This window comes from Cavia porcellus, unplaced genomic scaffold (genome assembly GCF_034190915.1).
Source record: "Cavia porcellus strain 051 isolate PalLab524CR breed Dunkin Hartley unplaced genomic scaffold, mCavPor4.1 scaffold_17, whole genome shotgun sequence".
Lineage (NCBI taxonomy): Eukaryota > Metazoa > Chordata > Mammalia > Rodentia > Caviidae > Cavia > Cavia porcellus.
In genome coordinates this window covers 71151368-71176998 of record NW_026947500.1, presented here as the reverse complement: position 1 = coordinate 71176998, position 25631 = coordinate 71151368, and the positions used below count along the sequence as shown (strand labels likewise).

The 25631-nt window shown below is 57.9% G+C and overlaps 1 protein-coding gene and 1 long non-coding RNA gene across 2 annotated transcripts; one reads left to right on the top strand and one right to left on the bottom strand.

Moving 5' to 3' along the window:
- Window positions 1-1185: 1185 nt before the first annotated feature.
- C3 (complement C3) lies at window positions 1186-25140 on the bottom strand. The gene is given in 41 exon segments (NM_001172903.1): window positions 1186-1376; window positions 1622-1757; window positions 1846-1929; window positions 2198-2278; window positions 2394-2483; window positions 3134-3239; window positions 4055-4141; window positions 4238-4325; window positions 4882-4933; window positions 5048-5138; window positions 5237-5296; window positions 5397-5555; window positions 6344-6507; window positions 6834-6990; window positions 7691-7789; window positions 9668-9827; window positions 9946-10021; window positions 10219-10422; window positions 11159-11245; window positions 11334-11400; window positions 12605-12817; window positions 12906-13048; window positions 14974-15059; window positions 15257-15365; window positions 17277-17477; window positions 17569-17640; window positions 17773-17905; window positions 18208-18381; window positions 18483-18689; window positions 18783-18992; window positions 20270-20416; window positions 20502-20617; window positions 20698-20824; window positions 20907-21009; window positions 21135-21225; window positions 21311-21393; window positions 21481-21575; window positions 22534-22604; window positions 22695-22857; window positions 23888-24080; window positions 25040-25140. Coding segments are annotated over 41 exon segments (5001 nt in total). The 5' UTR covers window positions 25114-25140; the 3' UTR covers window positions 1186-1234.
- On the top strand, window positions 10292-10728 carry LOC106027735 (uncharacterized). Its single transcript, XR_001201321.3, has 2 exons — window positions 10292-10447; window positions 10605-10728. It is a non-coding gene; the product is annotated as an uncharacterized LOC106027735 (long non-coding RNA).
- Window positions 25141-25631: the final 491 nt, after the last annotated feature.

Below are 25631 nucleotides of genomic sequence, written 5' to 3'. Positions count from 1 at the left end.
ACTTTCCGGGAAAGGGGGTGGGGCTTCCCTATGACCTCATCCCCAGCCGGCAGAGCCCGGGTGCCACCCCAGCACGGGCCTGAGTCCTCGGCACCATCGCGGCCTTCGGCACACGCGCTCCCGTGCCAAGCGCGGTGACGCACACCTGTCACCCAGCTCTGCGAGGCTGAGTCAGGGAGATGGCAAATTCCAGGCCAACCTGGGCGAATAGTAGAGCCTTGCCTCAAATAATAACGATGATGATGATAAACTCCTGCTGGACGACCCCTCCCCACCAGCAGCAGCGGCTCCCGCCCCGCGCAGTGGCGGCTCCTGGGCGCAGGCCGGGGCAGCGCGACCCCAGAGACCTGCCCTCCGGCCCTGCTCCGCCGACTGGGGTCCCCGCCAGGCGGCAGCCGGAAGCACCGCTGCCTGCAGCCCTGGCGCCCCCTCCCGGCCGCAGCCCGAGGCAGCGCCTCCAGCGTGGCCCAGAGCGGGAGCAGCACGCGGGCCGGGGTCAGAGCTCGGGCAGGAGGGGGGCGGCCTCGGGCGCCCAGGAGACACGGGAACGTGCACGTAACAGGAGAGGTACGGAGCCGGCCAGGTGGGGGACACCTGACACCCCACACGCTGGGAGGACGCGGCGGGAGGACGGCAGCTCCAGCCCAGCCCGGGCAGGGTGGTGACTCAGCCAGACCCAGTGTCAACATAAAAAGTAAGGAGAGCTGGGGATGCCGCGGTCCCCGCACAGGAGAGAAAACAGAGGTACAATAAGCTGACGGGGGAGATGCACACGGTAGGCGGGGCGACACAGCCGGGGTGCAGACAGAGGAGCTATGAGCCGACCCCTAAGACACAGGTGGGCCAGCACGCAGGCGTGGGTGATGGGCAGCGAACTGCTGGTGCGTGGAGGGGTGAGGATGGAGAGGGGGGATGGGGGATGGGGGTGGGGGATGGGGGTGGGGGATGGAGGATGAAGGTGGGGGATGGGGATGGAGGTGGGGGATGGACGTGGGGGATGGGGGTGGAGGTGGGGGATGGAAGTGGGGGATGGCCGTGGGGGATGGGGGATGCAGGTGGAGGAGGTAAGTGCAGGGTGATGGTGGAGGATACCCATGAGACTCCGGTTGGGTAGGAGTGCGGTGCGGGAGGAGGTGTCACAGTGCCTTTTTCCCTCTCAAAGAACCTTAGACCTCGGGAGCCAGGTGCCATAGACCCGAAGCTTTATTGGAGGGAGGATGACTGACGGGCGTGGTCAGTTGGGGCAGCCAAAAACCACCATGTTCTCTGTGAAAGTGCCCAGGTCCTGGCATTGCTGCTGGTTCTCCTCGTCTTGGCATTCTTCCGCCTCGGGCCACGCTTCCACCCAGGTGTCCTTCCCGATGATGTAACTCATGCTGGGAGCAGGGAGACAGGTCAGGAGAGGGACAGAGGGAGGGCGGGGGAGGGGCATTTCCGGGTCTGCGAGGGTTGGCCGGGAGGAGGCCAATGGGTGTGGAAGGGCGTGGCATGGCTAGAAAGTGGGTGTGGCTATGTGGAGGGGACGGGTGGGCTATGTGGGCGGGGACTACGTGTGGGAGGAGCTATGTGGGTGAGGCGGGGCTATGTGGGCGGGGCGGGGCGCGAGCTGGCAGGCACTCACTTGGGTCTCTCCCCCCACAGGTCCGAGGAGAGGCCCCACATGAGGTAGTGCTTCCCCTCCTTCAGGTGCAGGGCGTCTCTGCACTTGATGTGGCTGATGAATCTGCGCTCCTTCCCGGCCTGCACCTCATCGGAGCCTGCGATGGGGGATGGAGACGGAGGGGCCTTGAGCTACAGCTCCGGGGGAGTTTGGGGCGGGGGACCGATGGGGGGCGCCCTGCTGACCTGACTTGATGACCTGCTCGATCGTCATGATGTACTCATCGAAGTCATCCGACAGCTCCATCTTGAGCAGCTTGGTCTTGTACACTGTGGGGTGGAGAGGGAGATAGGGGTCCTGGGCGGGGTGGATGGTGGGGTCCCCTCTATCCCGGGCAGAGACGCATGCAGTCCACCCCCAGGGACACGCAGCGCCACACAGGGTCACATAGTCACAGCCTCACAGCCAAGGCCACGCACGATTGCCTTTTACCACACACACAACCGCAACCACACCTCAGGCCACGCACCGGCGCACACCCATAGCCCGGCACTGTGACACACACAACTGCACCTGCACGCACCCGTCACCACTCACCGTAGTCCACCCCGGGCTCGCAGGCCTTCTCCAGCCGCTCATCCAGGGTGATCTTCTCCGGCAGCTGTATGAAGCAGTTTTCTGCGGGACGGTGAGAGACGCAGCCTGAATCCCGCTTCCCACCGGGGCTCGGTGTCCCAGGGCGCAGCTGGCCGGTCCCCCGTCCTCCCCCCGCCACTCCCGCCCCAGCACCCACCCTCTGCGCAACGGCACAAGTCCTTGTGGCAGAGTTTGTTCAGCATCCCGTCCTCCTTCTCCGGGTGGTAGAACTGGGTACATGTTTCATCTGAGGGCAGAGAAGGCACAGGGAGTCAGGGAACTAGCCTGCCCCCCGGGGAGCTCACCTCAGGCCTGGAGACACGGGTCCCCAGTGCTCAGATCCCTCAGACCTGCGGGACCCAACTGTGTGATGTTCGGGACCTTCCAACCCTGGTTTTTTTTTTTTTTTTTTTTTGTATCAGGAATCCCATGACCTCACGCTGCTTGCCAGGCAGGCGGGGTACCACTGACGCTAGCCCCAGTACCCCAACCCTGGGATCTTCAAACCTGCAATTTGAAAATCTGAGCGCCCAGTTCTCAGATCCCTCGGACCCTCAGACTCCAACCCTTGGATGCCCAGTACCTCTGTCCCCAGCCCTTAGTCCCCTGGTACCTCAGAACCCCAACCCATACAACTCTAGGGTCCTCAGGTCCCTCAAGCATTCAGACCCCCGAGTCCTGGATCTGGAACCTTAAGACTCAGGGTTACAGATTCCCCACACCTTCCACCTCCGGCTCACAGATCCTCCAACATACAGGACCTGGGAACCCTCAGAACCACCACATTTCTGGTCTTGGGGGCCTTCAGATCTTTGAGATTCTTCGACCCCCACTCAGCTCATCCAGCACACTCGGGCTCCCGGAGCAGGAGCGGCCCGGCCCGGCTTGCCGGATCACCTAGGTTATAGTAGGAGTAGACCTTGACGGAGCCAGGCTGGATGAGCCCCACATTGAAGAACTGGTGGATTTTGAAGGACAGACATTCTTCCTCGGAGTGTGAGACCTAAGGGAGAAGAAGCCGGTCAGCGGAGACAGGCTGGGTGTCCAGGATGGGGTCCTGGCAGCGGGAGCTGAGGTGGAGAAATCAGAGGATGGAGGGCGGTTACAGGTAGAGGGGGGCAGAGGAAGTGGCCAGGGTGCCCGGACAGCTTAGCCAGTCTGTCGAAGCCTTGTGGGCCTTGCTACCCTGGTGCGTGGATGGAGATGATCACCCCACGCAGACTTTGCCCTTGGAAGCAACTGATGCCTGTCTTGGAGGAGTGGGCCAGATCTCAAGAGTCTAGACTGGCTACCGTGACGGCAGGTGGTCAAAGCAAATGAGGCTTTCGGGGCTCTCTCTTTAGCTCTTAGTGCAGGATTCTCTAATTTTTCTTTAACAAATGCATTCTGCAGAGGCCTCCCAAGACAGACCCACAAAACGGGACGTGCATGGATCCCAGAGTGACCGCATGGATCGGAAGGCGGTTCCTCAGCCCCCTATGATGGAGTTTATTTTTTTGAAGTGGGGTCTTGCTATATTGCACTGGTTGGCATTAAAGCCTGAGGCTCAAGACAGTTTCCTGCCTCAGCCTCTTGGGTACCTGGGTACCGTGGCACATGCCACGGCCCCTGGCTCTGACTGGACTCCTCATGAGTGAGAAATACAGGGCTCTGGAGCAGGGAAGTTGATCAGAGGGTTAGATGTTTACAGAAAGTGACCCTGGGTCAGTACCTTGTGATCTCTCAGCACAGATCCTGACCCCAAAACAGCCTGACCTAGAGGCAGCGAGGGCTGGCCAGCTGCCCAGGAAGGGCTCCCGGGGGAGGGCGCCACCTCACCTTGTCCAGGTAGATGATGAGGGTGTTCTTGCTGAAGTCTTTGTTCATCTCGTACTTAGAGATGTATCTGTCCACGCCGGTGGCCAGCTAGGGAAGGACAGGTAAACAATCTCTTGCAGATCTCGGCCAGCCCCCAGACTCCAGGCTCCTTCCCTCCCGTCCCAGGCCCCGAGCGCCTCATACCAGCTTGAGGTCATCTGTGTCAGGAATGAAACCGGTCATCATGGATATGTCCAGGATGGACATAGTGGCATCCTGGTCTCCCAGGTACCTAGACAGGGGCAGAGAGAATAGGGTCAGTCTCCAGGGTCTGTCCCTGGATGAGCAGTTCCGACCAGAGATCCAAACTTCTGAAGCCTCCCCAGAACATAAATGGACGTTCAAGTTTAGGGAACACTTCCCCAAGATGGAAATGTAGCTTAATGGTCAAGTATAGGGACTTCAGGCTTTGGGTGCAGGGTACGGCTTTAAGTGCCAGCTCGCTGTAACATCTGACGAGCTATTTAATCCCCTACAGTTCTTCCATAAAATAAAAACAAAATATGAGCTTTCCTTATGAGAGTCAGCTTCTATGACTTCGTAAAGTAACTCCATCAGTGGGCCCCTGGGCTCATGCAGGGCTGTGCTATATTGTTTACTGGTCTCTGCCATCTCTGTATTTCTGGGCCACCATGAAGTGGGCACCTTCCTTCCACGATGCCCTTCCGCCAGGGTGGAATACCCCGCTCCAAGCCCCCAGAGTCCCATCCCCAGCACCACCAAAAGGGGGGGAGTTTTATTCAAGGCAGAGGGTGGCCGAGATGGATCCCAGAGACCCAGCTTCGCACCTGGTACAGATGCCAAGGATCATGGTGCTCTTGGCCTCCTGAGGCTTCTTGACTAGAAACCCAGAAGACAGAACAGGGTGAGAGAGGGCGGCCCTGGGTCCTGATCGAGGAGGACATCAGGACAGAGATGAGGAAAGGGGGGCGGAAGGGCCTGTATTCCGCTCACCTGTATCGGGGGCCGGCTTCAGAGTGACCCTGAGGTCGAAGTTCTTGCAGACAACTTTACGTTTCGTCTTGGCATAGTACACAGCCACCACCTAGAGAGGCGGCAGACGATGCGGAACACGGATGGCTGAGGACAGGGAGGACAGGGTCCCGCGGGCCGAGGGGCCAACAGAGGTGCCCCATTTCTTACCGACAACGTGCCCTGGCCCTTCCCTTTAGCTGTCAGTTTGAAGCCCTCGTTTTGCTTGGTCTGTGGAGGACAGGGGAGGAGAAAAGCTGAGCGCCAAGCCTTTCCCGCCGCCATGGGTGTGATGGCCGGCAGCGCCGAGGACTTGGTGGGGAGGCCGTACCGCTTCTGACCGCAGGAGGCTACCGGCTTCCCAGACGAGGCGAAATTTGGACGGGGAGCTGCGGCTGGGCAGCTGGAGGGCCACCTCCATGTTCAGGTCCTTGTGATCGGGGACATCTGTCTGGTACTGGGCCAAGGCTTGGAACACCATGAAGGTGGCCTGGAAGTGGAGGGAGGGCGAGGGTTGGCAGCCCGAGCGGCTGGTGAGGCCCACCGGGGTGAAGATGCAGGCCAGAGGCAGGGGGAGGGTTAGACCCGTCTTGGGGTGCAGGGGTGAGGCCGGAGGAGCTGGCTGCTCAGCACAGGGCCTGGAACTCTCTCACTTGAGAGGCTCAGGCTTGCTGGCCATAAACCTGTGGCCTCGGACCCACTGGGGAGTATAAACATGAGACGGGAGGTCGCAAGACACCAAGGACGTGTTCTAGAACTCTCCAAGGTACACAGGCTTAGAGGAGCACTTGGAGATGCTCAGCACGTATCGAGCACCCACCAGAAAATCCTGGTACAAGACTGCAGGCCTAGAAACACCGACAAAGTGGTCTAAACCACCCAGAGGAGAGAGGTGTAGGCCAGAGTGTCGGCCCGAAAAGTGTGTAGCGTATCCTCATGAGGAAACAACAATCAGAGGCCAGGGACCCTGGATCCAAAAGTGACCCCGAGACTCTGTGTGCGAGCCGTCCGGAAAGAAAGGAGGTCGGGTGAAGGCTTAGGTTACTGCACACAGTGCAGCAGGCGCAGGCCGCGGGGCCTGGACCGCCCGAGAACGCAGCCTGGAGCAGGAGCCCGCGGCAAGCCCCGGACACCTACAATGCTGGGTGCAATCTAGAGCCGTCCTCTGGCCCGCTGGCTTGCAGGGCAGAGGAAGCTGCCTGTCCGAGCCTCAGGGTCTCTCTGCGATGCCCGTGGCAGGCTAGGAGGGGGCCTGAGATCCTGGGGCCCGGGCCTTGCCTGGGTGGAGCCATAGCCCCCGCCGTAGTATCTCTGTTCGTTGAGCCAGCGCACGACGGGAGGCACCGCGTCGAAGTCCTTCAGCAGGAGCAGGGCCAGGAGGGCGTAGGACGTGGCTTCCACGCTGTACAGCTTCTGACGGGCCTCCTCCCAGCGGTTCTTCTCTGCAGAGAGAGCACCCCGACAACTCACTGCCCGTCCGGCTCGGGTGTGGCTCGGGGACACCCCCGGGGCCATCTCCTGCCCCCTCCTCCTGCCTCTCTCAGGCCCGCCTTGCCCGAGCGCTCAGGGCACAGCTGGTGACCAAGCGCTGGCAGGGACCTGCTGGCTCCTGCAGCTTGGCGCATCTTACAGCCTTGCGCCCCGCTCTGCCTAGGCTCACCCGCCCCATCCACCCATCCATCCCTGCCCAGCTCAGAGCCAAGCACCCCAGTCCAGGATGTCCTCCCTCGGGCCCCCGGCACACATTCCCCCTTGAGGCTGCTCCCACCTGTAGCTGCGTTTAGAAATTTTTGGAGGGTTGCGCCGTTCAGCCTCTCCAGCAGGGCCAAGGCGTAGCCAGCGATGGCCAGCGTGTACGGTCTCCTCACGTCTGCGTATCTTGACTCGATGTAATCGCCAGCTTTGTTGATGTTCGCTTCCAGGTTCTGCAGGGGAAGGGAGCCGGGTAAGTGTGTTAGGATGGGCCTCATGGCACCGTGTCGTCACCATGGTGATAGCGGGCGTCAGCAAGGGACTAAAACCCTTCCCTTCTCTGGCTGGGTGGCTGAGGCCGGGTGATGGGGCCTGGCGTTTGGATCTCTGGTTTTCTGGTTTCTGGTCAGTTTCTGGTTAGGTCTCTCTCTTTTATTCTTTCAGGAAAGCACAGCTCTGCCACCACCGACAGCTGGCACCACATTTGGTCTGTCCTTGAAACTCTCCAGGATCTATTCTGAGGCTTTCTCATCCTTGGCCCCTGGAGCTGTCTGTCTTGGGGCTGAGTCCCTCTCAGGTACCCAAGGCGCTCTGATAAATATGAAGGAGTGACCTCTCCTGAGGGGCCCAGGGCAGCCTGGCTTAGTGATGGTCACTTCCGGTGGGGTAAACGGTCCCACTGGCATCACTGGGTGTTGGCGGGAGAAGCTCCAGCGGGCAGGGGACATTGGTAAGGGTCCGGATTGGGGGTTGCTGGGAACACAGCTTAGCCCCCAACCCTCTCCGCCCTCCTCCTCCTCCTCCGCACCCTTCTCCCTCACCGGTCCCAGCAAGTTCCCATCACGCTCATTTCCGATGACAGTGCCCGTGCCCCAGAGTGCCCTTTCCGGGGTGGCGTGGCTGGGGCGGGCTGGAGACGCGGAGGACACTTACGTTGACCTGTGCTCTGCAGATATCTTTAGCCTCTTGCAATGCAATGAGCACGAAGGCCGTGAGGGACACATCAGCCTCCTGGGCGGTCCGGACACCACCCTGGGGGGGGGCAGAAAGCAAGGACCGGTCACTTTCTGTCCTCCTCTGGGCTGGGCAAGGCTCTTCTGGGGTTCTCCTTCCACTGGGAAGGTCAACCTCTTATCTTTTATTTTTCCATGTACGAGGGTCCTTACACTGAGCTCCATCCCCAACCCCCGCTTTTTTTGAGAGAGGCTCTCACTAAGCTACTAAGTTGCCCCAGCTGGAATCAAATCTATAATCCTCCTGCCTCAGCTTCCCAGAGTGCTGGGATGACAGGTTCCTGATGGCCAAACTCTTTAGTGTGAAGTTATTTGATCACTTTTTTCATTCTGCAAATATCAGTGGAGGCCATAGTGTGGGATCTGTGGATACAAAGAGCCCCAGCCTTCGAGAGGCTTCTAGTCTGCTAGGGATGACGGATGTGAACCAGCCAGCAGCTTCACAGATACAAGATGCCCCTTGACTTATGGCAGGTTGACATCCCAATAACCCAGGATAAATGTAAAATATCATAAACCAAAGCCTTAGGTCTGATCTCAAAAGTAGCAGTCAACTGTCAAAAAAGGCAAGCATGTGCAAAGGCCCTGTGGCAGGGCAGAGCTTCTTTTAGTGTGGATATGGAAAAAAGAAAGCCTACATGGCTGGATTCCTAAGGATCAGACTAGAGCATCAATGACCATCCTAAGCACATGTCAGCATCACTTGGGAAGCAATTTCAGTTCAATAATGAACTGGGGTCCAATCTCAGAATGCAGTTTTGATAACTCTGTGGTTGATGTCCTGCTGATCAGAGGACCGTATTTTGAGAACTGCTAGTCTAAGGGGTTCCCTTTTCATTTACTCTCTAAGGCGGGACCCTATTAAACTTGAATAAGGCTTCCCATTGGCTCCAGCAGGTGCCTGAAACCCGATAACCAGGAGACAGAAACCAGGAAGCGGTGCTGAGCGCTGGAGAGGTGCTCCCATCAGGGCTGGCCTCAGGAGGGGGAGAAGGGGCAGTCTGAAGCCACCTCCAGACAGTGGAGTCAGGCAGGAGTTGGAGACGGACTGGATTGGACAGGATTAGGTCAGATTGGATCAGATATGAGAGGAGCGCTGTGCTTGGTTTAATGAAATTCTTACTTATTTCTGAACAAGATGCCATGTATTTTCATTTGGCAGTGAGCTCTGGAAATCTATTTTCCTTTTTCTCCTTCTTTCTAGACATAAAGGGATTTATTAGGTAGAATTTATAAAAGCACACTCAAAGAAATAGGGCACAGCGCCTCAAGAGAGGAATGCACTAGAGTTTAGAGCTGGAGATATTTATGCGTTTTTGATAAGGAAATTTGTGGAATTTGTGAGCCTATGAAGACTGGTTTACAGGAATAAGTGATGATCACCATACAGGTAGAAAGATAACTGCTCATTTTACAGGGAAAAGGCAGAGTCCAGCGCACTGCATTCTTTTCTGTTCTTTCTTTTTTTTTTTTTTCCTTTTTTAAGATGTGCAGGCTAGGGCCTAAGGTTTAGCTCAGCAGACACAAGTGCCTGCCTGGCAAGTGCCAGGTCACGAGTTGATTCCCGATACCAAAAATATATATATATAGTTTAAGCTATTTTGCCTAAAAACATTCTTTGAAATCGTTAACTCAATCTTTCTTCCTTGTCCCGGGAATGCGACCCAGGACCTTTGCACTGAGCTACCTCTCCAATCTCTTTTTTACTTTTTACTGAGACAAATTCTCAGTAAGTTTTCCAGCCCGGGTTGGAACGTGCAGTCCTCCTGCCTCAGCTTCCCATAGTGCTGGGATGACAGGCGAGCGCCACCACGCCCGGCTGGGTCTCGAGTTTTGCAAGGTCAGTGTGACCTTTATTTCCCTGTCCCCCACTGGGCCCCGGGGCCCAGCTTCTTACAATCATCTCTTGGTGTATCACGGGCCCGTCCTCCTGGAAGACTCCGTCGGGCTTCTGCTTCTCCAGGATCAGCCATTTCACCGCCCCGCAGAGGACCTCCGAGTCGATGCCAATGAGATTGGCCGCCAGCGAGAAGACCTTCACCACGTAGGCGGTCAGCCTGAGGGCGCGCAACAGAGCGTGGGCCAATCAGCGCTGGGATCCAGAACCCTGCCAGCCAATGGGCAGAGAGGGGCGGGGCCTATCTCCATTGGCGCTTTGCGGAGCTGCAGACTCACCAAGTGCTGGACGCCCGGTTCTTGAAAGCCGCGTAGGCCCAGTTGGGCTGTTTGAAAGCCAGCTGTTGTGTGTACCCTGCAGGGAATGACAGTCACTGAAGGGGAGTGGCCGGAGAGGCAGGGCGAGCTGAGGCGTGAGAGGGCCGGAGGTGAGAGGAGGCCTCGGGAGGGCGCTGGTGCCTCCCGGGAGGGGCGTGGTCGGGGAGGGCGTGGCCTCGATCGGGGGCGTGGCTCTCCGCGGGGCGGGGCCTGGGGAGGAGGAGCCCCGCTCACCCCTGTTGATGAGGTTCAGCGCCTCCTGCCGCTTCTCCAGGCCGAACTTCTCCCACTGCTCCGTCTGGTCCAGGTAGTGCACCGCGATCACGGTGGGCGTCATGCCGATCATGTTCTGCTCTCCGCAGCCCGAGGGCGTGATGATCAGGTGCTTCAGCCGCTCCGCGTCCACAGCGTCCTCGGCCATCTGGGCCACCGGGGTCCCTGCAGCCGGCCGTGCTCCAGTCAGGTGCCCACGGCGTCCCCGGCCTCCCACCGCCCAGGGTCAGGGAAGAGCTGGGGCGGGAACTGCACGCAGGTCTAACCGGACACCGCATAGTATCTCATTTAAGACCATAGCCTCGCTGGGGGGGGTCACTGTTATTCACTTCCGGTCACCCTTACAGGTCCAGGGGCTCCAGGCATCCTTCTCGTCCCCTTCCTGCTCCAATCGTCTTCCGTCATGGGCAATAATTTGAACCATTTCTGCTTTTGATCCATGTCACTTATAAAATTTGTATGGTGTTTTCATTTTCGTTTTTGGTTTTTGTTTGTTTAGGCGGCACTAGGGATTGAATCCAGGGTCTTTGCACTGAGCGGCATCTTCAGCCCTTTTTATTAATATATTTTTGAGGCAGGGTTTCACTAAGTTGCCTAGACTGGGCTCCAATTTGCGATCCTCCTGCCTCAGCCTCCCAAAGAGAGGATGACAGGCGTGCACCAGCACAGCCAGCCTCTCATATAAATGTGTTTATCAGCAGAAATTCTTTGCAGAACTCCATCCTGCCAGGAAGCTCCCATCAAAGACACCCTCAAGGCTCTACTCTGTCCTACGGGGAGGAGGGAGGCGCAGTGGTTAATCACTCCCAAAACTTGACAGAACTCAGCGCCCCACTTTAGGCTGACGGCTGCCGTGGACGCCTTCCTAGGCCCCACGACATCGGGGCTCAGGGAACCTCACCTTGGAGGAGAATCTTGGTCTCAGAATCGGTGTCTGGGACTTGGTCGCTTAAGTCTGCAGCTGGGATTTCCTCCCTCTGAACGCCGCCTGTGGAAAGAGGCACAAGGTGGCACGGGCACCCTCCCAGCCCCGCACCCACGGCCAGGCCCAGGCTGGGCTCCTCTTCCGGGCTCACCTTGGCCCAGCTGCTCTGGGTTCAGAGTGCGAATGGCCACCGTTTTGTTGACTCTCATCCCTTCGGGCTGGGGTGCGGGCACCAGGTCAGGTGAACAGAAAGATAAACAGACACCCACAGATGAGCAAGTCACGGTACCCAGGGTTCCTTAGCCTGGGTCGGAACCTGGCCCCCTCCCCTTCTCGCTGTGTGACCGGGAACCAGTTACCCAGCCTCTCTGTGCATTTAGCTGCCTGCTATACAAAGAAGAGAGAATAAAAACCAACCATCCACCGTCATACAAACTCATCACAAAGCATAAGTCAATAATGAAATAATGATACTATTTGAAATCTTCAGGTGCTTCAAGAAACTGCTCAGATTAACTCATTCAGTGGTCACAATGTGACAACTGCTATATCTGGATTTCTTTCTTTCTTTTTTTTTTTTTTGGTGGTGCTGATTATTGAACCCCAGAGCCATCACACTGAGCTACATCTCCAGATTATTTTATTTTGTTTTGTTTTGGTTCCACGAATTGAACTCAGGGAGGGCCTCACACTTGCCAGGCAGGCGCTGTGCCACTGAGCTGTGTCCCTGGCTCAAATTTTCTCTTTTGAGACAGGGTCTTGTTAAGTACCTAAGTGGTCCAGGCTGGGCTGGACCTTGCAGCCCTCCTGCCTCAGCCTCCCGAGTGCTGGGATAACAGGTGTGTGCCACCACATCCAGTTTTTTTTTTTCATTTCTTTCTATCGTTTTGCTATTGTTTGTTTCTGATACTGAGGATGGAACCCCGGGATAGTGCATGATAAACAGTGCTCCATCACCTGGCCACATCCCCAGGCCTCCTTTGGATTGCTTAAAATACACATGGCAGCTTTCTAAATTTACAAAGGTGAAAACAGAAGCTGGCATGTAGCACATAGCTGTAATCCCAGCACTCGGGAGGCTGAGGCAGGAGGATCCTTGCGAGGTTGAGACCAACTTGGGCTACAAAGTGAGCTCAAGGCCAGCCTGAACTGCATAGTGAGGCCTCCTCTCAAAAAGACAAAAAAATAAAAACTAAAAATAATAGAAAACATTATTCATCATAGCAATGATCGTGATCTAGGGTTCATCGAGATGGATGATCTTTTGGGCAGGCCCTGAAATTCTGCATCCAAGCTCACCCGCCGTTTCTGGTTCCACTCCCAAACATTTGGACCTTCTAAGGCGTCTGCTTCCTGTCTGAGCCGGGTCCTCCCACTCCGGCCTGCAGCCTGCTGCCCTCCCCGGGTCACGGGGCGACTCACCACGACCTTGAGGGTCTTCTTCACGCCGTCGCTGATGAAGTAGTTGTAGACGGCAGCTTTGACCTCTACCTCCTGCAGGCCGATCTTCAGGGGCACCAGGACGTAGGGCACCGCCACAGAGGACTTGGGTCCGATGGTCACCGTCTGGGTGTGGCGCTTCTTGGCGGTGGCCAGGCTGCAGAAGGCGGGGTTGTGCAGCAGCTCCACCCTCACCTGCAGGGGAGAGGGCGTCAGGGCAGGGATGCATTGCGCGCACTGCCGAGCTGAGCCCCCTTCCCGGGCTCGGCCACCAGAGACCCACCTTGAGACTCTGGGCCTCGCGGTAGTTGTAGAGGACCGCGCGGATCTCCACCTGCTCGTTGCGTACCACGGAGTAGGGTAGCCGCAGGTCGATGAAGAAATCCTGCATCACCGTGACCTCGAAGGGGTCCGCCACGCAGATGCCTGCACGCGCAGACGTTGCACTGAGCTGTAGGGCAGGCTTCCTGGCTCAATCCTGCGCCTGCCCGAATGCCTGCTGTGGCTTGCTCATCACAGGAGCTCTGCGTGGCTCTGCCTTTGTCCAAGCGAGTAGACTACAGGCCGCTAGAGCGGGTAACTCCCAGGGAGAGCGGTGGTGTAGTGGCCGTTGTGTAACCATTGCCTTTGCAATCATTGGAAGTAGTTGTATGTGCCGGTGCACGCCTGCAATCCCAGCACTCTGGGAAGCTGAGGCAGGAGGATCACAGATTTGAGCCCAGCCTAGGCAATCTGGCAACTTAGTGAGACAGTGTCTCCAAAAATAATTTTTTTTTGTTTTCTGTGTAAGGGTTGGGGATGCCAGTGTGTTGGCGCCTGCCTGTCATCCCAGCACTCGGGAGGCTGAGGCAGGAGGATCCTTGCAAGTTCGAGACCAGCCTGGGCTACAAAGTGAGCTCAAGGCCGGCCTGAACTGCACAGAGAGACCCTGTCTCAAAGCAAAAAGAACCAAAGAGCCCCCCACAAGTCTTCAGTCTAACTAGGATTTAAAACTCCAACACTAGTGGGCATTATGAATATACATAACAGCACCAGTTATGTATGTAATAGCAAGTACATTTTTAAGAAGTTGGCGTCTATTGGCTTTGTGAATTTAATCTAAATTTACGAAGTAATGGCTCTGTGTCTTTAAACCTAAAATACAGACCAAAGTATCCCCAGCCTAACTGAGCCGTGCTCAAGTGTGAAAATCAGTATGTATGGGAATAAGGTATCATCACGAATTCTAACACACTAGTAAACTACTAGATATTAAAAGATTTGTTACTATAACATTATTAGTGTACTAGCGATTTAGAAACATTTAGAGCATATTATAATGATACTATTTTGGATATTTTGGGACAGATAATGTGCTAGAATAAATTATACCTGTATAATTAATAATGATTACATTATCCAATATTACATACTATGTTATATATTAATCTGTTATGTCACTTATAGCCTTGTCTAATGTTACAATTTATATTATATATTTCTCATATGTTAATATAATTAACAATACATTATAATTGTATATTTGATATTTATACATTAAAATTATAACAATATATTCATATTTGTATATTAAAATTATAATAAAATTATAATAAGCTCTGATTTGGGTACATATAAAATACTTTAACTTAATGTAAGTTTAATACACTTATTTTAAATTGTTTCTTACTGATTAAATATTCTGGGAAAAAGTATAGAAAACATGCATGTTTTTCATCTTGCTATACACTCGAAAAATATGGCTTAGCAGGGCCTGGGATTTAGCTCAACAGCATAATCAGCTGCTTGGCAATGCATTGGTCCAAACCCATAGAATACTTTGCAAGAGGAAACCACAGGTTAGCAGGGCATGGTGGTGCACACCTGTCACCTCACCACCCAGGGAGGCCGAGGCAGGAGGATGCAAAGGTTAAACTCAACTTGGACAAACTTAGTGACTTGGTATAACCCTGTCTCCAAATAAAAAATAAAAACAGGGTTGGGGATGTAGTTCAGTGTGAAGACCCTGAGTTCAAGACTCAGTTCTTAAAAAAAAAAGTACTTAAAAAAAAAAAACAGAACCCTACCTAGTACTATAAGCTCTGGGTAGTAATGTATCAGTGTAGGTTTGCAAATGTAAAAAATGGGCCACTCTATAGGGAACTGATCTTGGAGATCTTGGAAGGGGATTTATATTTATATTATTTCATATTATATTTATATAATATCACCAATTTTGGAGTCTTTCCTCATGGCCCAGTGTGTGATGCCTCTGTAGTAACCACCGTCCAAGCACAAGGTACCCTGCAACAGCTGACCTGCTGAGCTGGATGGGTGAGGAAACGCCAGGGGACTCGGGGTGGCTTTCTCACCTTTCTTATCTGACAAGCTCACGGCCAGAATCTCCCAAGTAGTGATGCTGTCTTTGAGGAAGATGTTCATGGTCTTGGTGGAGATGCTGGGTGGGGCAGAGCATGCAGTATTAGGTGTTTGTCGGGGTGAGGTGTGCACTGGGCACATGCGGGTAACCCAGCTCCTGACTCCTAGGCTGGGCTGTGGTCCCACCGTGATTGCTGAAATCAGGAAGGGACAGGGACGTGCAGCGACGGGTGCCAGCCTGGGTTAGGATACGGATTGGGGGTACCCCAGCTCTACCCGTTTCTCTCTGGCTCCTTCAGTTCCTCTATGGTCCACAGCCAGCTCTCTGGAAACTGGCTTCTGGAAATGATGTCCTCTTCTGGTATAATGTCTTCATCCATGTCACCTGAAAGAAGTCAGATCCGAGGTCAGAAAAGACTGGGTTCTCCAGCCGTCCAGGAGGAAAACATCCGTGGCTGTGAGGTAGCTTCTCATGATTCCCAGGCAGGGCTGCCTTTCCAGGACACCTTCCTCCATAAAAACATGAAGTATTCCATTTTGCAGTCATATTAGTGTAAAGATGAATAGAATCCAAGCCGGGATTTTTTTTTTTTTAAATGAAAGCATTCACATGGGCCTCTGCAAAGATCAAAGACCCCAGGCCTGCTTTCTCTGATGGTCCTGCATGTCACCAGGGTGCTTAAAGGTTCCCAAACTTGGTGGTGGCCACTGATGATGTGGTGGTCTTTAAAAAAGACCTGGACAACGTAGAGACAGCCTATCTAAAGAACAAAAAAAGTTTTAAAAAAATAGCTGAAAACCAGAAGGGTGTGATGGTGCACACCTGTAATCTCAGCTACTTTGAAGACTGAGGTAGGTGGATCACAACTTCAAGCCCAGCCTGGGCAATTTACCGAAGCCCCTACCTCAAAGGAAAAAAAAAAAACAATTGGATAGGGGCTATAGCTCATCACCACAAAAGCCAGTAAACAGGTTCGGGATATCGCTCAGCAGCATAGGGCCTGCCTGGCAAGCACAAGGTCATGAGTTCGATTCCCAGTACAAAAAAAGTCAGCAAACAAATAAACTCAGCCACGCTGGGTACGATGGCACATGGATATCATTTCAGCACTCCAGAGGCTGAGGCAGGAGGATCACCACAAATTCAAGTTCGAACGACATAGTTTCAAAAAAAAACAACCCAAAATAATAATAATAAATAAATACACTTTGCGATCAGAGACTAAATAAACTCGGACCAGGCTCAAGTTCAGCCCTTGCTAGCTTTCCTCAAACACAATGGGCCAATTTTAGTTTGGCTCTGAATCTCCATTGCCAACAAGTAGGTGGAATTCCATAGATGCCTAAACACACGTTGTGGGGTAATCTGTGCAGGTGTCTTTGCAGTAGTAATACAGAAACCATTGTGGGAACCCCAGGGAGCTAAGGAAACTACCCAGGCCTGCCGCCCCTCCGCCGGCCCCGCCCCTCGCAGGCCCCGCCCCCTCGCAGGCCCCGCCCCTCACCGGGCCCGCCTTGTTCCTAAATGGTCCTGCTCGAGGTAGCTCCGCCCCCACAGATAACCACGCCCCGCAGACAGCCCGCCCCGCCCAGTCCCAGGCTCTGCTCCCTCATGCAGCCCCGCTCCGCACTCGGCCACGCCCTGAACGCGGCCCCGCCCCGCATGCGGCCCCGCCCCTCGCCGGCCCACCTTGTTCCTGAATGGTCCTGCTAGAGATAGTTCCGCCCCCATAGACGACCACGCCCCACAGACAGCCCCGCCCCGCCCCGTCCAAGGGCCAGCCTTGTTCCTGATTGGTCCTGTTCCGGGCAGCTCCGCCCCCACATGCAGCCCCGCCCCGCACGGCCCCGCCTCTCACCGGGCCCGCCTTGTTCCCGAATGGTCCTGCTCGAGGTAGCTCCGCCCCCATAGATAACCACGCCCCACAGACAGCCCGCCCCGCCCAGTCCCAGGGCCAGCCTTGTTCCTGATTGGTCCTATTCCAGGTATCTCCGCTCCCTCATGCAGCCCCGCCCCGCACTCGGCCACGCCTCGCACTCGGCCCCGCCCCGCGTACGGCCCCGCCCCTCGCCGGCCTTGCCCCTCGCCGGCCCCGCCCCTCGCCGGCCCTCCTTGTTCCTGAATGGTCCTGCTAGATAGCTCCGCCCCCATAGACGACCACGCCCCGCAGACAGCCTCGCCCCGCCCCGTCCCAGGGCCAGCCTTGTTCCTGATTGGTCCTGTTCCAGGCAGCTCCGCCCCCGCATGCAGCTCCGCCCCCCCATGCAGCCCCGCCCCGCCGTCCCGCGGACTCACTCCGGGCCAGGCCCAGGTTCTGCTCGCGCCGGTGCTGCTGGCGCAGCTGGGCCATGTAGGTGCAGCAGTCCAGGAAGGCCTTGACGCACGCCTCGCCCAGGCTCACGTAGCGCGCGCGGCGCTGGCAGGAAAACTGCATGGGGTTTTCGCGCATGCCGTCCTCGCAGCACCTGCGCAGCTCCTTGCTCTTGTACTTCCCGGCTGCGGGACCGACCGGCCCGCGTCAGAGCCCGGCCGGGCCGCAGCAGCAGGAGGCGGGACCCAGCCCGCCCCGGCCGGCCCCGGCGCCCACCTTTGTCCATCCTCCTCTCCATGAGCTGCACCGAGCGGCGGCGGCGCGCGGCGGGCTTGGGGCAGTCCAGACCTGCGGCAGGCGCGGACTCGTGGGTGGGGCGCCCCCGCGCGGGCGACGGTGCCGGCGGCCAGCGGGCACGGGACGCACCGGCCGGCAGGGGGACCCGCCCCGTCCCGCCTCGCCTGTCCCTTCGGGCCCCACCTTCCCGCTGGGCCGTCTGCAGCCCCGCCTTGCTGGACTTGAAGGACAGCCCCGCGTCCGTGAAGACGCCCGCGTAGTCCTTCCCGCTGCCCGGGGTGCAGCCGATGTCCGCTTTCTCCACCACGTCCCAGATCTGCGGGCGGGCGGGGAGAGGGCTGGGGAGAGGCGGGGGGCAGGGCCTGCACCCCATCGGTCCCGCCCCTGGCCGCCAGCCACCCTATTCCTGAGCCCCCTGTGGCGGCCACCGTCACATCCCGTCTGCCCCACCCCTAGTCCCAGTGGTCACCATCCGCATCGTGCTCCTCAGGTCCATCCCCAGCCGCGTGCGCGTGTCCAGCTGCCTGCTGACCGCGGGACCTGAATGCGCCCCAGTCCCGGCGCTGCTCCTCTGAGCCCCCACCTCGCTCCTAACCCGGGCCTCACGCGGCTGCCTACCTTACTCTGAGTCAGTTTGTGTTTCTTGTTCAGCACAAACACACCCTTGTCCACGGCCACCAGGCCCACGCGGGCCCCCTGGTTGCCCTCTATCCTGAGGGTCATCTGCTGCCGGGGTAGATGCTGCTGCCGCTTGTCCTGGCCATCTTTCCCGGAGCCGCCTTTGACGACCAGCTGCGGGGAAGGGGACAAACGGGAAATCAGCCCCTGGGGGTCACCGGGGACCGGAGAGCTCCGAGGAGAGAAGGGGAGGCGCGGAGGTGCGGGGTGCTCACCGTGCCCACACAGGAGTCTCTGACGTCTGCCCACACAGAGTCGGCCACCACCTCCCTCTGGCCGCTGGCACCGATGAGCGTGTAGTAGGCCACCAGGCGGAAGGAGGGAATCAGCTCCTTGGTGATGGGCATGGGCAGCACCACCAGGGCCTGGCCCGGCTCTCGAGGCTGCCGACCCACCTTCAGCAGCTTCCCCTTGTTCATGATCTGCGGGACGGTTGGCGGAGGGTGAGGACGAGGCGGGAAGGGGGAGCCGGGGCGGGCAGGGATCCGGGGTGCGGGGGGCCGGCGGCCACCGACCAGGTAGGTGTAATAGCGGATCTTAGCTTCCTGGTTCGGGTCGCTTCGCAGGTGGAAGTTGACGTTGATGGTCTCGCCAGGCTTGAGCTCGGTGCGCGGCATGGAGAGGTGTAAATAGTTGTTGGAGTTGTACATGGTGGTGTAGGGCAAGGCCTGCATGGTGTTGATGGCCTGCCGGGCGTCCGGGATGCCCCCTTTCTTTGTTTGAACCTGAGCAGGGGGGAAGAAATGCATGCTGGTCCTCCAGAGGTGTAGTGCCGAGGCCTGAGTCCTGGGAGTGCTCGGAAAGGGACTCTGCCTGTGGGGTTCCAGTCATCTGGTGAGTCTCATGTCATCGTGAGGGTATAAAAGGTGAGACAAGAGACAGGGAAAGGGAAAGGAAGGGGGAGGACAGGAGGAGGAGGAGAAGGAGGAGATGGAGGAGGAGGGGGAGGAGGGGGAGGAGGGGGATGGGGAGGAGGAGGGGGAGGGGGAGGGGGGAGGGGGAGGGGGAGGGGATGGGGAGGAGGAGGGGGAGGGGGAGGGGGGGAGGAGGAGGAGGGGATGGAGGAGGAGGGGGAGGGGGAGGGGGAGGGGGGATGGAGGAGGGGGGAGGAGGAGGAGGGGGAGGGGGAGGAGGGGGAGGAGGGGGATGGGGAGGAGGAGGGGGGAGGGGATGGGGAGGAGTAGGGGGGAGGAGGAGGGGGGAGGAGGAGGAGGGGATGGAGGAGGAGGAGGAGGGGGAGGGGGAGGGGGAGGAGGGGATGGAGGAGGAGGGGGAGGGGGAGGGGATGGGGAGGAGGAGGGGGGAGGAGGAGGGGGGAGGAGGAGGAGGGGATGGAGGAGGAGGGGGAGGGGGAGGGGGAGGGGGGATGGAGGAGGAGGAAGAGGAGGAGATGGAGGAGGAGGAAGAGGAGGAGATGGAGGAGGAGGAAGAGGAGGAGATGGAGGAGGAGGAGGAGGAGGAGGAGGAGGAGGAGGAGGAGGAGGAGGGAGAGGGAGATCAGCTTGCAGATGCTGCACTGCCAGCTGTGAAGGTGGACCAAGAAACCAAGGCCCAAGGGATGGCAGGCGGCTCTGGAAGCCCAAACAAGTGGGAATAGATTCTCCCCGGAGCCTCCAGGAAGAACCCAGCCCCACCTGGACTGTGGAACTTCTGACCTCCAGAACCGTAAGCGGCTCCCGTCGGCTGCGGCCCTAAGCTGGGAGTTTTGTCCCAGCAGTCAAGGGACACTCGGCCGCACGCTGAGTACCGTGCAAGGCGTGCACGGAGGTGTGAGTGCAAAGGCCCAGGTGTGCCAGGGGAAGAGCCAGGGGAAGAGCGTGTCTGCGTGTGGGCCCTCGGTGCAGAAGGCGGGACCCCGTGCAGGGCAGCCCTCGCCATAAATGAGTTCCTCTCCATGCCTGCGACAGGAGCCCGCATGGGGGTGGGGGGCCCTTCCCTAAATGTCAGCACCCACAGGTGGCAGGCAGGCTGCAGGGGGACAGGGGGAGCCCAGTGCACACACCGTGACGCTCAGAGGCTGCCGGGTGTTGGGGGTGTTGATGCTCAGCCTGGCCACGCCGTCAGCTTGGGTGAGAGACTGCACGTTGGAGCCCTGGGTCACCACGGGGACGTGGGGGGCCGGAGAGCCGTCGGGGTTCGTCACCAGCACCTGTTCAGGTCCGGGGTGGGAGGGTGAGGCCGGCCAGAGACCGGGCTGGGGCTGCGGGGGACCGCGGGACCCCTCGGGGCCTCACCATGATTTCGAAGGGCATAGCCGGCTTGAAGTACTTGGGCGTCTTGGTGAAGTGGATCTGGTAGGGGGAGGTGACGATGGGGATCCCACTGCGCTCTGCCTCCACCATGTCGCTGCCTAAGGGACGAGTGTGAGGGACGGGGCCTGCACCCCCAGACTGCGCTTCCCGCCCCCATCTGCGGCCGGGCGGGCCTCACCTGAGTGCAGGATGACCGTGACAGACACGTACAGGGACTTCCCCACCAGGGCCTCGGGCCTGGAGGGCTGCACCCCGTCCAGCAGCACCTGCCTGCTCAGCACGACCTCTCCGCTGCCGTCCTCGATCTGGGGAGGGGGCTGTGGCTCAGCCAGGGCGGGGTGGAGGAAGTGGGGGGCCGGGGGGCAGGGGAGGGGCGCAGTCAGATACCACGACTCGGGTGAGGGACTGGGCCAGGGAGATCCTCTGGTCACCGTCCTGGACCCCGAAGATGACAAAGGCCGTTCCGTCCACGTTCTTCCCGTAGAGGAACCTGCGGGACACAGGGGCTTCAGGGCCCGCTCCCGGAGGAAAGCCTCTCCCGTCTGCCCCTGCCGTGACGGGGACCCAGAGGGCCTGGCCACCCCCGCTTGGCACCAGGCCTCACGGGGCCCTCACCTGGCTATGATGTTGACCTCCAGGCCTTTCGGATCGTCGATGTAGTAGAACTTCTCCGTGGGCTCCACCAGGACCTCGAAGCTGGGCAGCACTGGGGGAGGAGCCAGGTCAGCGGGCAGGTCTGGGGGGCTGGCAGCAGGGCCCCCCACCCGCACCCACCCTGGCCCTGCCCTCACCGTATTCTTTCACCTCGAACTCAGCCGAGAAGACTTGCTTGGGCGAGTTCTCGTAGAAGGCCTGGATTTTCCACTGCCCCATGCTGGGGGAGAGGGCGACTGTGTGGCCGGGCCTTCGGGGCCTCGCCTGGGACAGGAGAGCCCAGACCCTCCCGGACAGCCTGACCTACTTGACCAACTCGGGGATGTTCCAGGACAAGGGCAAGATGCCATGCTGGTTGTTGGAAGACAGGGTGTCCCGCTTGATGGGGATGCCGTCGGGTGTCTGTAAGGAGACACAGAGGGACGTGGGTGAGGTGGCCCCCCCTCTCCTCGCTGTCCTCACTGACCCCCCCTTTGCTGCCATCGTGTCTACAGAGGCCGCCATTAAGTATGTAGACTTGAGTCACATCCTTGGGCTGGGGATTTAGCTCAGCGGCACACGTGCCTGCCTGGTCAGAGTGAGCTCCTGATCTCGATCCCCAGTACCAAAAATAAATAGAAAAATCAAAATAGATTACCTAGGTTCACATCCACAGTGTGGCACTCAACTAGCTGTGTGACCTTGGTCAAGTTACTTAACCTTTCTGTGCTCTGAGTTTATGCCTAGAAAAAAGGGTATACTAGGGGCCCCTGCCACGCTGGCTTGGAACTTAGTCCATATGAGCAGGACCTCATCAGTGTCTCTGAACGCTGCTGCGGAGTAGCATTTACTGTCCACCTTTTTTGCTGGGCCCTGAGCCTTTGATTAAACCAAAGCCCACGTCCTGGCCAACATTCGACTTCTGAGTGCATGAAACATGGTTTCCTGTTGGAACTGAGTGAGTTCTGTGGATAATGGGATCCTCCTGCTTCAGCTTCCCGGAGTGCGTGCAAATCGGGAGTCAACGAGGAGGAGAAAGAAAGGAGGGAGGCAGAGGAATCCTGGAAGCAGGTTTTGGGGAGCTTTCTGGGGAGAGGGAGGCGGCGTTTACCCTCATGTGCTCACCGGCGCCCTCTAGCGAGTACAGGAGACGCTGCACCACATAGAACTTTTTTTATCTAACAGAATCCCAAACTCCAGAGGGGAAACTGAGGCTCAGGGAGGTGAAACGACCCGGGGTTTATCTGAAACCAGGATCCGTGGTCTCCTCTGCTCTCTGTCCGCCGCCCCCCACCTCGGGTCTGTGTGCATTTGTGTCTGGATCCTCTTCCCGGGACCCCGCCGGGGCCTCTCTCTCCCCCACACTCGCCCGCCCTGGTACCTCGATGGTGACAATGATGGTCCGGCCCACGGGCAGCAGGTCGCTGTCCACGGTGAAGATCCGGTAGAGCACTGCCAGGGCGCAGGGCGAGAGTGAGCCGGTCCCGGCTGCCCGCCCTCAGCCAGCCCAGCCCAGCCCGGCCCAGCCCAGCCGGCCCCTACCGGTGGAGCCCGGCGTGTAGATGGTCTTGTCCGTCTGGATGAAGAGGTACCCGCTCTGCAGGCTCACCAGCACCACCTTCTCCAGCTGCGTGCCCCCAAAGGCGGCCTGCACGACCACCAACTTGCGCCCCTTATCGGACTTGAACTCCTTGCTGGCGGGGATCTAGGCGGGAGCCAGGGGGTGAGGTCAGAGGTCCCCACGCCGCCCAGCGCCCCGCTTTCCTGCTTAGCCCAGTTAGGGGGAGGGCAGGGCCCCCCTGGACGAGGAGCCGGCAGAGGGCCTGGGCTCTGAAAGGGGGAAGGGATGGGGGAGGGGGGGACACTCAAAAGGGGCGGGGCCTCTGAGACTGAGAGCAGGGCTCGCAAAGGGGGGACCCTCAGGGAGAGAAGGGGCTCCGAGGGCGTGGAGACTGGCAGGGAAGGGCCTAAAAGGGTAGAGGCAGAGGGGCGGGGCTTAAAGGGTGGAGACTCAGAGGAGCCGGGCTTAAGGGGGTGGAGCCAGAGAGGTGAGGTCTAAAGGGGTGGGGCTTCTGGGGAGGGGCTTAAAGGGGTGGAGCCTGGGTGGGTGGGGCTTTAAGGGGCTGGAGGGTGAGAGGGGTGGGACTTAAACTGTTAGCGATTCGGAGAGAGGTGGGGCTTAGAGGGGCGGGGCCTCAGAGGGGAGGAGCTTAAAGGGTTGGAGACTCAGAGGGGAGGGGCTTGAAGGGATGGGACCAAATAGGTGGAATTTAAAGGAGTGGGGATGCTATAAGGAGAGGTGATTAAAAGGGGTGGAGTCTGAGAGGGGTGGGATTTAAAGGAGATTCAGAGAGGGGTGGGTTTTTGAAAGGAGACTGGGGGGTGGGGCTTAGGAGAGGTGGAGACTCTGAAAGGGGCGGGGCTTGGAGAGGTGGAGGCTGAGAGGGGTGGGGCTTAAAGTGTTAGGGATTCAGAGGGGTGGGGCTTAGAAGGGGTGGAGACTCTGAAAGTGGAGAGGCTTATAAGGGGTGGAGCTGAGAGAGGAGGGGCTTAGAAGGGGTCAGCTCCAGGAAGGAGGGGCTTAGAGAAGGCGGAGACTGAGATGTGGGTGGCTTTAGCAGGGTCGGGAGCTCAGTGGATTGGCTCGCGAGCTCCTGAGACTGGAGGAAAAGGCTTGATGGGAGGGGTCAGGAGGACACACGGCACAAGGCTTCGAGGTGCAGGTCTGCGCCCACCTTGATGGTGACAGTGCCTAGATATCCCGTGGCACTGGTCAGCACGGTCTTCTCACTGGACAGCACATTCTTCTTGGCCGGAAAGTCGTGGACAGTGACTGTGACAGGGATGTCCCCTTGCACTTCGTGGGCCTCCAGCACCACGGTCTCCTCGTTCTCCAGCCGCAGGATGTTGGGGGTGATGATCGAGTACCTGCCAGGGGCGTGCACGTCAGCCCAGGGACGGACACTCCGGAAGGTCAGCGCCTGGGCCTGGAGGGAGCCAGTGGCAGCCTTGGGCACTTGCCAGGTCCACCCCTGGGTCTCCGATCCTCTCTGGCCACGCACACTGCTCCGTCCGGGAGGAGGGGGGGGCAGCACAACTGCCACCAGCATGGCCCCCCTTGCCGGCGCACCTGGCCTTGGAAGCCTCTGGATCCCACAAACGCCCTGTGCTTGAATCCCAGACCATCATTCTCTAAGTTCACCGTGGCCTGAATCCCAAATGCTAAACCACTACGTTGTTTTGTTTTGTTTAGATTTATTTTCTTGAGGCAGAGTCTCATTACGTAGCCCAGGCTGGACTCGAACTCATGGGGATCCTCCTGCCTCAGCCTCCCCAAGTGCTGGGATTATAGGCGTGCACCACCATGCCCAGCACTATTAAATGTTTAATACTCCCAAATCTGTAAGCACCCCCACCTCAGACTTCCCAAACCAGACATACCCAACCTACAGACACGCAAACTTTGAAACCCCAAAATCTAGGGCAAATGCTAAAACGCCCCAAAGCTAAAGCTCTAACACTCCAGTCCTGTAAATACTACCAAAATTCACACGTCCCTGATATGACATAAGCCCCAAATGCCAATCTCGAACTCCCACAAATACTCCATCAGCCCCCAAACTGAAAACTCCCAAATTTTGCAAATCTAAGCTTTCAAATTACCCCGAACCACACAATTACACCTTAAATCTACCCTCTGACCCTTAATTCTATAAACAGGCAAACCCCAAACCCACAATACCTGGGTTCCATTAACTCAGCTCATAAACACCTCGGCCACGGGCTTTTCGGATTCATTAACGCCCCAGCCGCTGGCCCTGCGTGCCTAGAGGCCCCAAGGACCTGCACCCACAAATCCCTTTCCCCCACAGAAGCTGGCTACTCACATGGGGTCCCCCAGGGCCAGGGAGACGCTGGCCAGCAGCAGCAGCAGCAGGCTGGGACCTGCGGCGGGTCCCATGGTGCAGGGAGAGCCGAGCGACCCAGGGAGAGGACGGAGGAGTGAGGGGGGCGGCCCAAAGGCTGCTCTTATCTGGAGCCCGAAGCTGTATTCCCCGCCCCCAGCCCCCCTGCTCCCCGTCGGGGTTGCCCCAGATTTCTCAATACGGTTTCCTAAGTTTTCAAGCCCTGCAGCCAACAATTTATGGGGCGAGGAAGCTGAGGGCCTGACCTCTGCCCGGGCTTCGCAGGGTCAGGGCTGGCTGGTGACGGGACTGTTCCTCAGCGTGCCCAGTTTGTCGTGGAGGAACCCTGGGGTGCAGAGAGCCTTCTTTGCCAGAGACTTGGGGGCCTCCTCTTCACCGTGTATCTAACTTTTATTGATTGATGTTGGCAGCCCCTGGGATTGAAGCCAGGGCCTTAGCACTGAGCTGTATCACCAGCCCCCTCTCCCATACCATTTAAAAACATTTTTATTTTTGAGTCAGGGTTTTACTAAGTCACAAATTTGCCCAGTCTGGGATGGAACTCATGAACCTT